The sequence below is a fragment of the Pleurodeles waltl genome, chromosome 3_1, assembly GCF_031143425.1.
Source record: "Pleurodeles waltl isolate 20211129_DDA chromosome 3_1, aPleWal1.hap1.20221129, whole genome shotgun sequence".
Taxonomy (NCBI): domain Eukaryota; kingdom Metazoa; phylum Chordata; class Amphibia; order Caudata; family Salamandridae; genus Pleurodeles; species Pleurodeles waltl.
The window spans coordinates 731,819,860-731,837,542 of NC_090440.1; the positions used below are offsets into that span (position 1 = coordinate 731,819,860).

Genomic DNA, 17,683 nt, shown 5'->3' on the forward strand with positions numbered 1-17,683 from the left:
GTAACAAAACACTCTAAAGTGGCCACAAGGTTATAAGTGTGTAGATTTAACCCCCTATTCCCCGGGCAGGGACGAAAGAGGAATCGCTTACCCTTCCAACAGGGGTCGCCGCCCCATTGCGCTGGAAGCTTGGCTTCCAGCATGATCAGAAGAGAAATGCTTTAATTTTTCTTCCAATGGGGGGGGTGGGGAGATCAGAGAGGCATGAAAGGAAAGACTTTTCTGTCTCTCTGAGCATGGTGACTGTGCTGCAGAAATGGTCACTAGACACCAGGGAGTTTTTTTTTTTGGTTGTAAACAATGAAGGGGAGCGAACCCTTGGTAAAGGGTCTCTCCCCTGGGAGGCATTTGGCCTTTTCTGCCCCCTTGGGGGCAGATCGGCCTATTTTAATTAGGCCGATCTGCCCCCAAGGGGGGAGGATGCCACTAGGCTCCAGGCATAATTTTTTTTTTCTTTTTTGTTTTTTTTACAGGTGGGAAATGACCCCTCAGGCAAGGGTTGCTCCCCTGGGGGACAAATTTATTTTAGGGCATTTCTGCCCCCCATGGGATGTTTTTTGGTGCCAATTTCACTCAAGGGGAGCGACCCCTAAGGCAAGAGTCGCTCCCCGGGGGGGGGGCAATTTTGATTTTATGCCATTTCTGCCCCCCTTGGTTGCAGATCGGCCTATTTTAATTAGGCTGAACCAACAAGACACCAGGGATCTTTTTATTTTTTACAGATGGGGAGCAACCTCTTAGGCAATGGTCGCTCCCCTGGGGGGGCAATTTTATTTTAGGCCATTTCTGCCTACCTTTAGGTCGGATCGCCCTATTTTCATTAGGCCAATCTGCCCCCAAGGGGGACAGAAACCACTTGACAACAGGGATTTTTATTTTGTGCCAATTTCACTCAAGCAGAGCGACCCCTTTGGCAAGGGTCACTCCACTGGGGGGGGGCAATTTTATTTTAGACCATTTCTGCCCCCTTGGGGGCAGATCAGCCTATTTTAATTAGGCTGATCTGCCCCCAAGAGGGGCAGAAACCACTATGCACCAGGGATTTTTTTTTTTTTTTACAGATGGGGAGTGACCTCTTAGGCAATGGTCGCTCCCCTGGGGGACAATTTTATTTTAGGCCATTTCTGCATACCTTGGGGGCAGATCGGCGTTATTTTCTTAGGTCAATCTGCCCCCAAGGGACCAAACCCTCACCCCAAATAAATGGGGACAACGTTGTTCTGTCCGCTGGTGGGCAGATGGGGCAATTACCCCGATCCACTCCCCAGGGGGGCAGAAAGCCTACTAGATGCCAAGGAATTTAAAAAAAAAATAGTGGGGTGCTGGTTACTAACCAGTATGGGCATGGTTGTGCCCCCACCCTAACTGAAGGGGGCAACAGTCTTTCAACTTTCCCGCACACTAAATGATCTGATCCCAACAGCAAGCAAGAGGTCATTTGATTATTTGGGGTTTTGATCCTACATTTGGGCCATGAGAGCTCGGCTAACTCTCAAAATCGTCCCACTTGGAATGGTGAGTGCTGCACTTTTTGGATTTTGGGGCGCTACCAATTAGAAAATTCTATGAGACCTGGACACATGCACCCGCACCATTTTCTTACGCACAATTCCCTGCAAACCTCCAACTTGGCTTGAAATCACACATTTCCCCCACATTTTTGTGATGGAACCTTATGGAATCTGCAAAATTCCTACCATCAAGCATTGTCACATCTATACCAATAACAACTCTGGTTGGTTCCCCCTCAATTTCAATATGTTTTTGACTCTTCACTGTCACAGGCACTTGGCCCACCTACACAAGTGAGGTATAATGTTTATCGGGAGACTGAGGAAAACACTGCGTGGTAGGAAATTCGTGCTGGTGTGTGATCCCACATAGAAATGTGGGGAAAATTTGATTTTTTTGTACTTAAATTTGAGGTTTGCTGAGAATTCTGGGTAAGAAAACACTGGGGGATCCATGCAAGTCACACCTCCCTGGACTCCCTTGAGTGTCTAGTTTTCAGAAATGTCTGGGTTTGGTAGGTTTCCATAGTTGGCTGCTGAGCCCAGGACCAAAATCTCAGGTGCCCTCTCCTCAAAAACAGGTAGTTTTGTAATTGATAATTCTGATGTGAATGAATGTACGAATCTCGTGTTCACTCCTTCTCCAGGATTATGTTAAGAGTTCTTTAACAAGAAGCAGCTTTATAAAAGTCCCTTCCCAAAATCAGGAACTGACATCACTATTGAAACTCATATCAGTACACATAGTTGGATCAGCAGTTGGGTGATTTTCAAATGTTATTGCTTCAATATCTGCAGTTCAGAAAAATGCCTCCAGAAAGATCGGAATCTTACATCATCAAGCAAAGCACAAACTATCTTTTTCCCTTTAATTTAAAAACAAGAAGTACAACGCCAGTCCAATAAGAATATCAAACAATATAAAAATAATGCAGTAAAGCAACAGTAAAGCAATCTTATATGCACAGTAAACATTAGCACTCAGTAGACACCAATAGCAATATACAAGAAAACAAGAATTTAGAGTTTTGATAAGCAGTTTTGCCAAGCAACATGGTATTAGGATCCATATCAATTTTAAGAAATCTTTTAACAACAAACATAAACCTGACAGGAAGTAGTATATGGTTAGAGACAGTTTTACTAGAATGGCAATGATGTAACAGCATCTACTTACAGTCTGCTTTTCCATTTCATGTACTCCTGGAATATCTGTATAACATGCTGCTAAATTAATCATTTTTCCAGGCTGACATCAAGAGCAAAAAGCAAAGAGCATAGAAAACAACTGTAGTTCTTTTAGCCTTTTATTATGACTACAAAAGAGAACTTTTAGCGGAATACAATTTTGCTGTAATAAATATGACTGTCTGTCTCATGCAGAGGCACCACAGATGAGCCTAAATTATTATTTTGACTACTACTTTGTGCTTGGTATTCTACTCTCAAACAAGTTTATGATTTCAAACTAGTCATCCATATGCCATGCTAGAACCATACATTAAAAAACAAAATGTGACAAAAAATGGATCGAGCTAAACAGGAGCACTGTAAGCTGTCAGGCCTCATAAAAAAATAAAAAAATAAAATAAATACATAAGTAAATAAATCACAGGGATCCTGATGGGGGATGGACCGAAAGCATCAGGGTGTGGTAAGAGGATTAGTTACCGAATTGAGAGGGCACAGAAGAAAAAGCAGAGGGGGGAGAGAGGAAGGAAACATTAACTCTGATGGAATGATGAATTTAAAAATAAAAAAAAGTCCCTTGCAGAATGCATAGAAAGGATGCAATTCATCCATTTACAACACTGTGAGACTGGAATGGTCCTAGGCATGACAAGGCAAGAGTAGAGAGGAAAGCCATCAAATCAAGAGAAGACAACAGAGCTAGTCAACAAAGCTGTCCAGCAATGAGCAAGGGACTGACTCAAAGTCAACCTAAGTATATGGTAGTTATTGAAACTATTGGTCTAACTACAGCCAGCCAAAGATAGCTGTAGATGACATTTAAAAATTAAACAGATTCTGGCACACTTGTTTGATCCATTAAGATGGTTGAGGGGATAGACAAAATGAAACCCTGCCACCATGTCTTGGAGAATTCCAAACCAAACAAGAAAAGTACCCATGCCATCTTGGAATGTGAAAAAAATCTGATTCATCATCTTGGATATGATGCCATTAGAGTCAACTACAGAAAATATATACTCTGCTACAGATAGTGATGTTCAGAACAAACACACTGCATCAAGCAGAGCAATGAGGCATGAGGTCAGGTAAACCATGAATAGTCAATAAATGGTACACAGTATGTGTACACCAAAAACAATTCTTCTTTACTTCAATATATTCTTCCTTTTATGTTCTGAAAAGAAAGAAAACTAAGCAATAAGTATATCCAATGCTATTTCATTTGATTGCTAGTGGTATTATCACTGTCATTTGAAAACAATACTGAATTTGCTTAAAATAAGTAAGGTTGGTGCCTGTTCATCTGTGCTCCGATCCTGTTGTGCTACCAGGAAAATTAATGAAAGCATTTGTTCTGCCCTTAACAATTTCACTTTTGGAATAATGCAACTTTAAAGAAATAGCATAGTTTAGAAGCCAATATAAAGAAAAATTGTTGTAACAAATTGATTTTTAGGTCATTACAGGAAAAATAATAAATATATTTGTTTTAAATTTATATTACAAAGCAGTTTATCCAAAATATAAATGTGCAATGGCCGTACTAAAAGGGCAGGGGTTGTTAATAGGGAAAGGATTAATGCTAGGTTAAACGTATGATCAAATTTTACAACCATTGGTAAGCTCAATAGGTCGGGCCTTGGCAAGACTCCAATGTTTTTATTTATGTTGCAAACATACGAAATGGGTATAAAAAGTTTAGGAGTAATAAAAAGTAAAAATGCTATGACCTGATGTGGTATGCATATAGTTGCAAAAAATGTAGGTAAGTTAAAAAATGACCCATATCAACAATAAATTTAAAAAAACAAAAACATGAAACGGAAGCAGAAACGAAAGCAGAGAGTGGTCAACGAGCCTTGGTGCTGAACTGGACTACATTTTAGGCACATTTGCATGCACACAAGCAAAATGCTATCACTCAAAGTGAATGAAGGCAATGGCAGAGGTAGGCTGACCCATGACCCCTAGCTGAATGCAGTGGTCAGTGGAAGCAAAACATAGATGACAATTGAATAGACAAATGGATGAATACAGGTGACGAAAGCCCCCACATATAGGTATGAATATATACTATTTTTTTTAGGGAAAACACAAGGCTGCAGAGACAGACAATTCTGAGCTACATTTGTTTCTAAGTAAGACCTAAAATAAAGAAATGAGGTGGCTAGTCATTTCAGAAGTTCGAAAGCTCTCTTAGTATCAGGGAAGAAATCTGGAGATATTCAAATAGTCACTTCAAAGTGGAACTAGAAAATATTACAAACTTAGGGCCCGATTATGAGTTTTATGGTTGGACCAGCATACTGCCAAGGTGGCAGTCCCAAAAAGACCGCTGAGTCGATGGTCTCCCACCCACCATATTACAATGTTACAGCTGGCCCAGGGTGGTGTCCCTAATGGTAGTAAACCAGTGGGGGATGCGGTCAGCAATACAAGATATATTTTAATATTTGTGTAAATGCATTGTGACCAAAAGGTACACATATGCATGACACCAGTAAAAATACTTTGTAGAAGTACCATTCCATTGCTGGAGACTGGGCCATGTATGCCCAGTCCAATCAATGGCAGAAAAATGCAAAAGGTACTTACCTGTATTTTTGGGGTTATTTTTTAGATAAATTTGCTGCTGTGAAGTGGGGGCCCCAGACAAAGGAGTCCATGTCGGAGGCTGAAGGGAAAAGAAGGAAATGAGGGAGATGGCACCCCATTTCCTTCGATTCTGCGGTCTTGAAGCAGGCTGTTTCCCCGCCACAGTCGGCTCAACGGAAAAGCACATGGTAATGTGGATAGCAATACCCTTGTCTATACCGCTCTCTAACAGCTGCTTTTTCCCAGGTGCCGTCGAGGCTGGTGGCAGATGGCTGGCTGTGTCAGCGGGACTCATCTGGTGTCTAGTTCAGCAAACCACCAACCACATAATTCGGCTGGGAGACCGCCTAATCAAAGGTCAGGGTTTCCATTTCCGCAGTGACAAGACCGCCAAACACATAATCAGGCCCATATTGACAATAGTCAGAGATTCTTCAACCATATCTCTGCCAATAGTTTGTGAATAAGAGGCACAAATGAAAATTCCTGAGTTTTGGATCACTATGGAGAAACAAAGCAAATCCAATATGAAGATAACATATGAAAAGTTTTCTCAAAGAAGAGTAAAGGAATTTTGCAAAGTACCTCAGGTGTGATACAGTGCCTCTGTGGACCATACAATATATCTAAGAAATAAAGGGCCAGATGTACGAAAGGATTTTACCCATTCTGTGTTTATGGGAAAAAGCTTTCGTACGTATGGCCCAAAATGCCTGACATGAATATTCCCAACTGTAGCTGCATCCAGTTCCAGTCATCCCTATTCTTGTTATCAGAAGTGTTAACTATATATTTTTTCCATTCTTCAAAATCTTCAGGAATCATAGATTTTTTGGAACTTCTGAAACCATGACTTCGGCAAAGGTATTTTTCAATGACACTCGTCCTTGACAGGGCTTTAGACACCATTTTTAATCTAAAGAAAATGTCGTCTGTGATACCAGATCCCATGATACTTCTGTCATGAGGCGCGCTCAATAAATTATTGTTATGACCGTATAGCAGGTTGTGACCTCATCCTTCTAAGGAAGAAATGTTCTTAATTGAAAAACTGTGTAATAGGATTTAGCATGTGTTTACATATCGTCTCATGGCATCAAAGTAGGGCAGGCTACGCTTTGCAAATTCTCCTTTGTGTATCACACATTAAATGCACTCTGAAAGCTCATTACAGTGGTTGTGCAGACATGAATAGTACTATTAGTATAGTAATAGTAATTTGATTCGATCCTTTGGATTTATCCCCACCTCCTATGCGGATGACACTCAGCTAATCATCCCAGTTAATAAGAACTGGGAGGAGGTTGCGGATCAGTTCAACAATTGTATACAAGCAGTTAGTAATTGGATGAAGACTAACTGGCTTAAAATGAATGCTACCAAAACTTAAATTCTCTGTTTGGGGCCGGGAAATAAGCAATGGAATCCACATTGGTGGCCCACAGATTGCGGTACCCCTCCTATCCCCACTACTGCTATCAGGAATCTGGGCATCATTTTTGATGATCAGTTATCCTTCAAAAGTCAGGTGAATCACACCTTAAAGACATGCCTTTTGCTTAGTAAATGCTAAGGAAAATCTTCCCTTATCTTCAATATGAATGGAGAGTTTCTGCTACTTTAGCACTGGTTATGTCCAAAGTAGATTATTGCAATGGCTGTTTTCTTAATCTGGACAAAGCTTTGATTAACAAGTTGCAACTGGTCCAGAATTCGGCTGCTAGGGCGGTTCTTAATCTCTCTCGTTGGGCATCAGTCAGCGGGAGCCTTAAGCAACTACATTGGCTCCCGGTGGCTCAGCGTATTATTTTTAAATCGCTCTGTCTGACTCACAAAGCAGCTCACGGGATTGGTCCCTGCTACCTTGCCACCAGCCTCTGCTGGTATGTTCCCAAGAGAAATCTCAGGTCTTTCAAGGCCTATTGAATTCAGGTCCCTCGTACCTACAGAGCCAAATGGGGTGACAAAGCGTTTATCGTGGCTGCAGCAAAACGCTGGAACTCGCTTCCTTTGAACATCAAGAAAGAACCCTGCTACCTAAGGTTCAGGAAACTGGTCAAAACATGGCTTTTTCCCCGATAGCTTCAGTTTCTTTTTGGGTTTTCTTCCCGGGCTTTCCTCTTTCCCTCTATTGTTTGCTTCTTTGGGTGGTTTCTTGGCGTTGCTTTTTCTCTCTTACCTTCTACGCTAGCGCTTCGATGCTCTTTATGAGCCGGAATGCGCTCTATAAATCCAACATACATACATACATACATATTCCTGCCCACAATGGCTGCATAGACATACATACTGCCCCTGCCACTTTCTTCTGTGTACAATATTTCTACATCGTTTCTGCTTTTAGCTGGCAATTGATGGGGCTTATCAGTGTCGTCTGTTTGGGTACCAAATATAAACAAAGAAGTCTACTTTGCCTGTGTTTCCCACAATGGAAAATGTATTCTGATGAAGTGTTGGATATTGATTAATGTAGGTATTCCAGCTTATTACTTTGCGTTGGTCACTTTGTATGTACAAAAAGTAGGGGTGGGTGCATTTTAATTACATCTTTATAGTCGGGAGAAAGCTGAAGAATAAGTGTCACTTTCGGTTTAAATCTTGGCATGAGAAGGGTGCCATGCTTGTTCCTATAAAGACGTGGAACAGCTAAGGTGGGTTGCTAGCCTTCTTGGAATTAGAGAATATTACTAAGAATATTTAGTTATTCTGGGTGCCAAGAACATTTTGTTCCAGACATTTGTCATCAGCAATTGAAGTTCTTGGTTGGTGTGGAATATGGGCGAGTTGTGTTTTGGATTACAGGCAGTGCAGTTTTTCTGTGTGGAGCTTAACTACAGTTTGTAGTTCTATGCATGTTGTGCGAGCCTTCGGTTTTTGAGGTTTGAAATCTTTCACTTCTTTGCTGTAGTAGATATGCAATGCTTGCCTGTTGTAACAGGACTGCATGTGTAAGGTAAGATGAATTTTACCTCAGCGATTCTAGCATGCACAGCGAACACAAGAGCTGAAGCATTCACATTTTCAGTCAGGAATTATTTTGGGTAACATAACTTGAACTTTGGAGTAAGCAATTTACTGTAAGGTCTTTAAACAGGCTGATCCCTCTCCTCTCGGAAAGGAGGCACTTTCATGGGTAAAGTAGCTCAAAATTTAAATTAAGATAGTGATGATAGATGGAATGGATGCTATCTATGTAAAAATGGAAAGAATAAAACAGTTTCATGAGTTCACCATGAGTGAGGTAACCATTGGGATAGTAACTCAGGTATATGTCTTACTCGTAAATCATGCAGTTGTTCGGAATAATTATTGGGAAGTTGGGAAGTTTTTAAAGTCAAGGCGTCATTAAGAATAACTATCAGAGGCAGTGTCATCAGTAACTTACTTTTCTTGGTTCTAAATCAGGATTATTGGCTTTCTATTACAGGGAGTCTTGTTTAAAGATTAATGCACTGAGAGGGGGTTCAAGGTATACACACACACAATAGACCATATAATACTTCTCTAGAAAAGGTTTTGTCAATAAAAGAGTAACTGGTCATCATTTCACCAGGCAAATTGTCTTGCACTCCTTGGGTGAAAAATTGGAGAGCAAGAGCCAAGCAATGGGCCCTAAGCCCCTTCCCCTGCACTTGTATAGTTCTCAAGAACTGGGTCTCCAGACCTGGGAGTAACGAGGGCAGCAGGGTAAGATAGATCCCCATTTCTCCTGCACGGTCACAGAGGATTAAGTTCAGTCTCATTGTTTACCCATTGTCTTCTTGATAATACCATGGCATCCAGGGGTTGTTGCATCTGGGTGGATCCTATAGAGTCTCGCTCAAACATTCATAACTGTTAATTAATGTGAAGTGCATGCGTTCTATCTCTCACTGTCCGCAAGCCATTGATCACTCGTGCACAACACAAAACTCCCCCCCCACATTGGTCACAATGCAATTCAACACCCTCCTGTCAGATGGCGCTATCCGTTCACTAGCCTGCTTTTGCCCCTCACGAGGAGTATTTTAAGTACTACATAATTACAGTACAACCTCAGAGACAAAACTCGGTTCAGTGATCGCCATTGTCTTGCGATGTAAAAAGGCAGTTGTATCTTCATCACAAAATGACAGAAATGTAAATAGCCATTGCGTACCACCTGAGAGGGCTCTGTATAAAAGGTGAAAAGTATATTTTATTATTGAACGTGTATCATGCAAACATTATAACTTGCTGAATTCAAGCCTTACCTTTTACAAGTTACCTGTGTGTTTTAGAGCATATTATTAGACCTTTATTTTATCGAGATTTACTTGCACGTATAATGCAGCGTCATCCTTTGCTAACTGACAGCAAACATCAATCTTTCAGAATTCAGATAAATGCCACCCTCTTCTGTACTTTTAGTCAGATATTCATGTTTGCTTGCAAGCCAGAGGGGTTCTGAGATATTTCAATAGTATCTGGGAAATCAATCTTACATGAAACTGAAGGAAAACATCTAATGTCATTGAACAATAAATATCAGTTCTGTCAGTGTCTTACCTTTGAGCAGAGGCCCTGGGATGTTTCTCTTCCAGCCTCTTCACCAGTGCCACTGCTGGCTGCAGAGCCCTCCGGGGTGGCCCTTCGGGCATTGCATGGGTGTCTAAAGGTCCCGAAACGTGCTTTCCACTGGGGTCGTTGACATTATTTTTAAAACCCTAGAAATAAAGTAGTGATATATAATTTACATATTGTTAAATAAAAAGATTCGTGGTTATCTTTCCATGAATAAAGCTGTTGAACAGGAAATGTCAAGTTCTGCATATCAATGTCAACATCCTTCAACAAGAGGGAAATAAATGAAAGCTGAGTGCACACATGCATAGGTTTGGCTAAAAGGATCAAGATGCCCGACAACATGGTTTTTCTAAATGTATATTATGATTATGTGTATGCTAAACACACAACGGTGCACACACAAATCTGTTCATTATGGAAAAATGGTTTTCTACGTGACAACTTTACAATGACGTGTGCACGCTGAAACAATGAAAGTTAAGACTCAAAAGTATGATATATATATTTCTCACAGTTGGCAATCTTATATAGTTATGATTAACATATAGGGCCTCATTCAAATATTGGCGGGCGGCGGGCGCAGCCCTCCGGGCGGGAACCGCAAAATGGCCGCTCTGCGGTCAGAAGACCGCGGATGCCATTCTGGCTGTCCCGCTGGGCCGGCGGGCGACCGCCAAAAGTGCGCCCGCCGGCCCAGCGGGAAAGACCCTGCAACAAGGAAGCCGGCTCCGAATGGTGCCGGCGGAGTTGCAGGGGTGCGACGGGTGCAGTTGCACCCGTCGCGATTTTCACTGTCTGCAAAGCAGACAGTGAAAATCTTCATGGGGCCCTGTTAGGGGGCCCCTGCACTGCCCATGCCAGTGGCTGGGGGCCCCACGACACCCGTTCCCGCCATCCTGTTTCTGGCGGTGTAAACCGCCAGAAACAGGCTGGCGGGAAGAGGGTCGGAATCCCCATGGCGGCGCTGCAAGCAGCGCCGCCATGGAGGATTCCCTGAGCCAGGAGAAAACCGGTGGGAAACCGCCGGATCCCCTTTTCTGACCGCGGCTTTACCGCCGCGGTCAGAATGGCCCTGGAAGCACCGCCAGCCTGTTGGCGGTGCTTCCGTGGTCGTTGACCCCATAGTTTTTTAAATAAAAAAGGCATTTTTTTGTTTTCTTTTACCTTTGCCACGGCAAGACCAATCAGTATGAAATGTTCCAATCAAATAGCATTAGTGACTATGTTTAGGCATGTCTAATTTCATTCAGCTGTAAGAAGAGGCGAAAATAAAGGTGGGGTGTGAAAAAAGATGCGTTTTTGATGTCAATTCTTAAACGGATTTTTGATTTCTGCTACAGAAAAAACTGATGAATCGAAGTACACTTGCGAGGACAACCAGTATTCCACGAGTTGCTACCGCAGTTTGTGCATGACCTTTTATCCTTCAGACGAGTAAAGTAGGGGTTCGCCACTGGGCAAGGGATGCATCCAGAGGGCACACTTAATACATATTGCACGCTGACTTTAATTATATGCCAGTGTTAAAAAGGAACATTCTGCGTAATGTTTATAAGAATAATTTAATTTTATCACAAATAAAGGTTGTTATAAAAAGGTTTTGGTGACTTTCATGTTTTTAGTTTGTAACTATTTCAGGTATTTTAATTTTTTGGTTGAATTAAAAAGTGGAAAATGGCTTGCTTATCTTGTAACAAAAATGAGTGTAAAAACGAAAGATGAAAAACAAAAATCAAGAGTGAAACTACTTGTTTTTGGCACTGTAACAGATTTTGTTGAATAGGGATGTTTTGTTAATGAAACCAAATATGTGCATGGCTCTCAGTGCAATAGAACGCAAGCCTCTATGGCAGGTCAGTTTCAGCTTTGTCTTTCTTTTCAGGACCTTACATAGTCCTTGAATACCTATAGCCTTTTGTTGCTTTCCAACTCCACTCCATCCACGGAGGATGGGATTGCTTCATCTGAAATGGTGGCACATGGTGATTGTGCCAAATTAATATTTCCTATTTTTTCCCCACCACAGCTAGTTGCATACCTTGCAGACAATTTGTTTGGCTTTTTTAGGGTCGAGCCTGCGAGTGCATGATCTTGTGAAACACTGCTGTGTTCAGTGAAAGGCTTGGAGCCCGCCTGCAGCTCATCATTTGTTGGTTTGTCTTCAACTGCAATTACCTCACCAGAACATGATGCTGCAGCTACAACTACTTCAGTTCTGTTTGGCAAGTTTCTGCAGATGTATCCTCCTGTGGTACAAACTCTTTGATGGAAATGACCATATTTTATATTGTATTTCTCCAGATTGTTTGCGTTCTTTTGCTCTACCAGTTTTCGCTGGCAGTAGGACTCTGCACACTTTATTCCTGCTAACCAGTGGTATAGTGCTTGTGCTCTCCCTTTAATTACATACAAATTTACATTTTCCTAATTATCACATTGAATTTACTTAAATGTCTCTAGTACATTGTTCTATATGAACCCAGGGCCTGTAAATTCTGCTGTAGTGGGTTGCAGTACTCATTGTGCCACCCAGTAAAGTAGCACTATAAAACATGTATCCAGGCCCACTCTTGCAGCCTGAGTCTGCCTCTCTTTATCTTCCTAGACATCTGATCAAAAGGAAGGGTCTGCCTATTTCTCTGGGTGAGCACATGGAGATCTAACCAGGGAAAGAACGGTTGTGCTCTTTTGGTTTCAGGGAAAGAGAGGTACTGTGAGATAGTACACAGGAGGTGATGCAAAAGTGGGTGGGGTAGGGTCACCCCTGGCAACTTTTACTCCATTGGTTAGGGAGTTTCACCACCCGCAGGTAGGCTGGCACTGAGCAGAAATGTGGCAAGGCCAGGACCTTCCTTAGAACATTCCACCTGTGGAGAATCAGAAGAAGGACTGCCCTGCTGTCTAAGGAACCTGAAAGAAGAAGGAAGAGTAGACCTGTTTGCCTTGATCCTTGGACCCAGAAATGACTCCAAGGCTCAGCTGGCTGACCTCCTGTTTGAGTTGCAGGGAGTAAGCTTCCAGAGCCACCTCTCTCTGCAACTGCCCAACTGGCCTTTGACTGAGGGAGCCTTAACCGTAATTGACCCTTGGCTGATGTTACAGTGTATTCCTCCCGTCCCCAAACTGCAAGAAGTGGGACTTAAAACATTTTTGAAAACTTTTCCTCCAGAGAAGCAGCAGAAGACCTGGACCACTGTCAAGCCAAAACCGTTGATGTCAAATTGCTGGTAAGATTCACCTTAATGGTTTGTCCTGCTGAAGGAGATCTGACTTGCAGAAAAGTTTCTAGGTCCAAATGTAAAGAGAGCTTTATTGGGACCAATGTTGAGCAGCAAACAACCATCAAATCGAGGGCTTCCAGGGCACTAACTTCAGACTTTGCCCGCTTTCAGCTTTCCCGCCTTCATCGACCCCGTTAGAACCCTGCTCTCCAGCAACCTGTTGCTAGCTTGCCCCACAGACGACTCATCAACAGCCACTTTTTCTCCAGAAATGTTTTCTAGTCAGATGGTAAACTTTGCACTGCGATGAACCTGGTCCCTGTATTTGACCTCCATTCCATCACCGTCTGTATTAACGTTTAACTTTGACCTAGTCTAGTGCAGCCAGATAACTGTTGTTGGTGCTTTGTGATTATTAGTGTTATTTTTTATTCAAAATTTTAAAATTCATACCTCGAGTTCTACTTATTGGATTTTTATTATATGGTGTAATTTTGTTTATTAGAAGTTAGTCTATTTTCTAAATTGGTCTGGGATTTTTCTTGTGTTGTGTTTTCACTTTATTACTATTTGAGTACTGCTTAAATACTTCACACATTGCCTCAATTTTAAGCTTTACTGCACTTTGCCAAACTACAAGAGGGTTCATTTAGTGGCTTTTGTGGTTCACTGTGACAAGGATTATGGTTATCATTTGAGGTAGGTTCACCCACCTCAACTAATACTTTAATATGTTACAATGTGCTATTGTGCCTTTTCTATAATACTACAGCTTTAGTCTTACTAATGAAGTCACTAACAGCAGGAACTCTGTGGTCGACAGCAGACATACATAGCCATATTGCCCTTTCCTGCTAGGCAAAAAAAGGATGTAAATCACAAGCCCCATTTTTAAGCACTCCTCCCCTGTGGATCACACCTAGAATTGCAGAGTGGATAATTAATAGCTGCTGTTTCGTTCAGATGAGGGCTATGGCTCATAATTAACAACACAGATACTTATGGCTATAAGAGAACCAGAGTCACTCAACGTTCTATTCTTGATGAAAGCAGTCTTGCCAAAGGCCAGGCCCTATGACCAATATTCAAAGGCTGAGAGCTGCAAACCCGCCCCCAAGTTTAGCAAACACCATAGAAAAATCAGCATTTTTAAAATTATTTTATTTCCAATTTGGGTGGGTTCGCCTAACCCCCCAATCACATGTTCCTAAGGGCTTGGGGACCAGAGTTTACTCACCCTGCCCCCTTTTTCACCCTTTCATTTTTTTCCAGGATGGAGGGCCCCCTGTCCTGTAATGTTAGCGCAACATTTATCCTGAATTTGCAGACAACCTACCACAGAGCTTCTGTACCACAGACCTGACGTTTCAGAATCAAAGGGGATGATGGGAGAGAAAGTTTCCCTCTTCCAATCAGAAGAGTACTTTTTAAAAATTGGTTCTGCAAAACCAGGTTTGCAGAACTCTAGGATTCGGTTGTCAAGATATTTTCATAATTCAACCCTTTCAAGCACACATTTCTGACACATTTCTTGAAACTACAGAACAGATTCACACCAAACCAAGCAAAGGGGCACAGTAAAATCCAACTATTGTGCCAAGTGTGTTGTAAGTCTGTTCAGATTTTTTTTTGTCTCTGAGAGCAAAGCTTCTTATGTGAATTGAAATTAGAAATGTCAATTTTTTTTACCCTTACATTATAAATCTTATAACCCATTATATTCCTCTGCACTATATTGACTATAATATTCAATTCACAACTTAATAATTGTTGGTGCTCATGTGAGAATAGGTTGGCCATCAATAATATCACACAAATACATCACATGCATAACACAGCACTCAAGCATACATATGTACTTATTTATTTAAGAAACCACAGTTAAAGTACAGTTAAGGTTACAAATTAAAAACAAAACAATCTCCAGTTTGTCACTCGTAGCTGAAGTTGCAGCCCATAACTTATACCACAGACCTGAAAACTATAACTGGCACACTAAGTGCGGCACTCATGGCTTCATCCTTCATGTAAAGATATAATTACTAACATCATAAATGAACTTAAATGTCATATTTTATATTATATTAATATTAACCCTATCATTGAGACTGAGTACAGTAGTTTACATTGTGTTTAGTTTGTGTTGTTGTGAGGTAACAGGGCTGATTGCAGAGGCCCCCTAACTTTTTGCCCCCATTTTTCACTTTTTGCTGGTGTTTTCCTGACCCTGACGGTGCCTTGGGTACTGCTAACCAGTCCCAGCGTCTGTGCTCTGTGTAAAATGAGTCTGCAAATTAGGCTAATTATAATTGGCTATGCCAACTTACCTATAAGTCCATAACATATGGACCCCAGCCTAGGTAGTGCCCCCATAGGTGCACTGTCGAGGTGCCCAGTGTCAGGCGTGCCTTGCTGGATGCCTTTAAACTAAAGTTCTATGCAAATTCGACTTTGGAATTAAAAGTACTTCCAAAGTCTTAAACGACCTTATTTTTACATATAAGTCACCCCTAAGGTGTGCCCTAAGTGCCCCTAGGGTGGGTGCCATGTAACTATAAGCAGGGACCTTGTAAAATTGTTTTATAAGCCCTGGTGAGGTAAAATAGCCACATTTGGTTTTCCCTCACTGTAGTGAATGGCCCCCATAGGCTAAAATGGGCAGACTTTATTTAAGTTTCCATAAGAGCCAGATATCTTCAGTTTGATATCAAATTAATTGTTATAATAAATCCCACAAATTGCCATTGTTGGATTTAATATAACTAGTTCAGATAAAGAGTTTTAAAACTCTACCTGAAAGTTGCCAACTTCAGCTCTGTAGTGCCCTTCTCTGATTGGCCAGCTTCTGGCAGCCTGGTCAGGCTTCCTTGATGAGATGTGAAGTGGCCTGAGCTGAACACAAAGGATGTGACTGGGGAGGAGATCTGCCTCGGCAGATGGTGAAACAAGATGTGGGGGGAGCAGCCAAATTGGTCTTCAAAGGCAGGGAATTACATTTGGAACAGCTCAGGACCTCCCCCATTTCCTGCAACCCCAGACAACTAGGTGCTCTCTTGATCAGATAGGAGAGGGCAGGACAGGGGTGTGTTTAGGATTTTGAGGATTCTGACCAGGTGCATTATGGGATTGTAGTCCCAACTCCCAAGGAGCAACTCAGACCTTGATTCAGGACCTTGATTCCAGAACTCAGACCTTCTGGAATCTTGGAGCAAGTTGCGGACACTTCAGGAACCCAAAAAGGACACCTGGCAGAAGATCCAGAAGTTTGGAGACATTTGGAGCAACTCCATAAGTTGAAGATGTGCATTGTGGGAGTTGTAGTCCCAGACCCCAAGAAGCAAACCAGAGCCTCTGAACCCCTGACTGGTGCTGTGGACCACTTTCCTGAATCAAGAAAGACTTCTGAAAGTAACTGTAACAGGGTTACCTCATGGGTGGCCTGAACTCTGGACTTTGTCCCTGTCCAGTGTGACCTTTTTTTTTTAACCATTTGCGCGCTAGTTGCTTCTATGCACTAGAAAACATTAAATATTTAAACATTCATAGTTCCAGTTCCCCTTATCTGATTTTAATCATTTTGGTGCCATTTTAAAGATAAAAATATAATCCAATTTTATAAATTAGTGTTGGATTTTTATTGTGTTTTGTGTGTTACTTATTTACTGTTTTGTGATTTTTAAATTCTTTACACACTTGTCTTCTAAGTTAAGCCTTGTTGCTCGTTGCCAAGCTACCAAGGGTTGAGCTGGGTTTACTTTATTGATACCAAACTGGGCATAAGTGGAGGTTAGTGGCCAGTTGCTAAGTGTTTGTAGTTACCTACCCTTACCAATAGTCCACTTTCCAACAGCTGTCATATAATAATGTGCTTTAAATGCTAATAGTTGTTGGTATAAATATGGTAAGCTTCTAAATAGTTCATATGGTGTGCAAGTTATGGTTTGCATGGTCAAGTTCTACATTCAATCAACTTCACATGGCCAAGCCATTCTAGGGCCAGTTATCTCAACAAGCACTTTAGTTTTTTGGTGGTTCTCAAAAGATCTTTTTTGCAGGGGAAAATTTGTTTACTTTTCAAATTTTGTGTTTTTGTTGTTTTTTGTAATTCTGGTGCCCAATAGCCACTTGAAAACGCTTTATGTATTTTTTTCCGAATTACCTGAATTTGGTGTATTGTTTTTCAATCATTTAATTTTTAATCCTAGAATTTTTCTCTTTGCACCAGATGTTGGCTTTTCACTGCATTAAGTCAGGGGACCTGGAAGATGCTGGAACAACCCACAAATTGGATTGCGAATGGCCACAGATTTACAGGATTGTGAGCATTCACAAATTTACAAGCATATTAACACCTTGAAACACCCACTCCTGAGTCTTGTGTGGGATTTACCACTGTAGATTTGACCACAAATCCACATTAGTTGACACCTGTCAGGAATCTTTTTGGAGACTCCTGGCAGGCATAAATGCAGGCATTTAAGGCCATAAACAGATTTACAGCCAAAATACCATTGTGAATTGGGCCAATTACTTTTACATTATGTACCTTGCTTGTTCACTCTTTTATTATTGCTCACTTTTTAAATATGTATTTTTTACTAGACTTTAGTAGAACGC

General features: G+C 41.5%; 1 protein-coding gene across 1 annotated transcript in view; it reads right to left on the reverse strand.

Moving 5' to 3' along the window:
- The window catches only part of DCDC1 (doublecortin domain containing 1), a 1,098,140-nt gene that overhangs the window by 466,649 nt on the left and 613,808 nt on the right, over nucleotides 1-17,683 (reverse strand). The window contains exon 19 of the mRNA XM_069223476.1: nucleotides 9,828-9,985. Coding sequence (XP_069079577.1) covers nucleotides 9,828-9,985 — 158 coding nt within the window. The remainder of the gene's footprint in view (nucleotides 1-9,827; nucleotides 9,986-17,683) is intronic.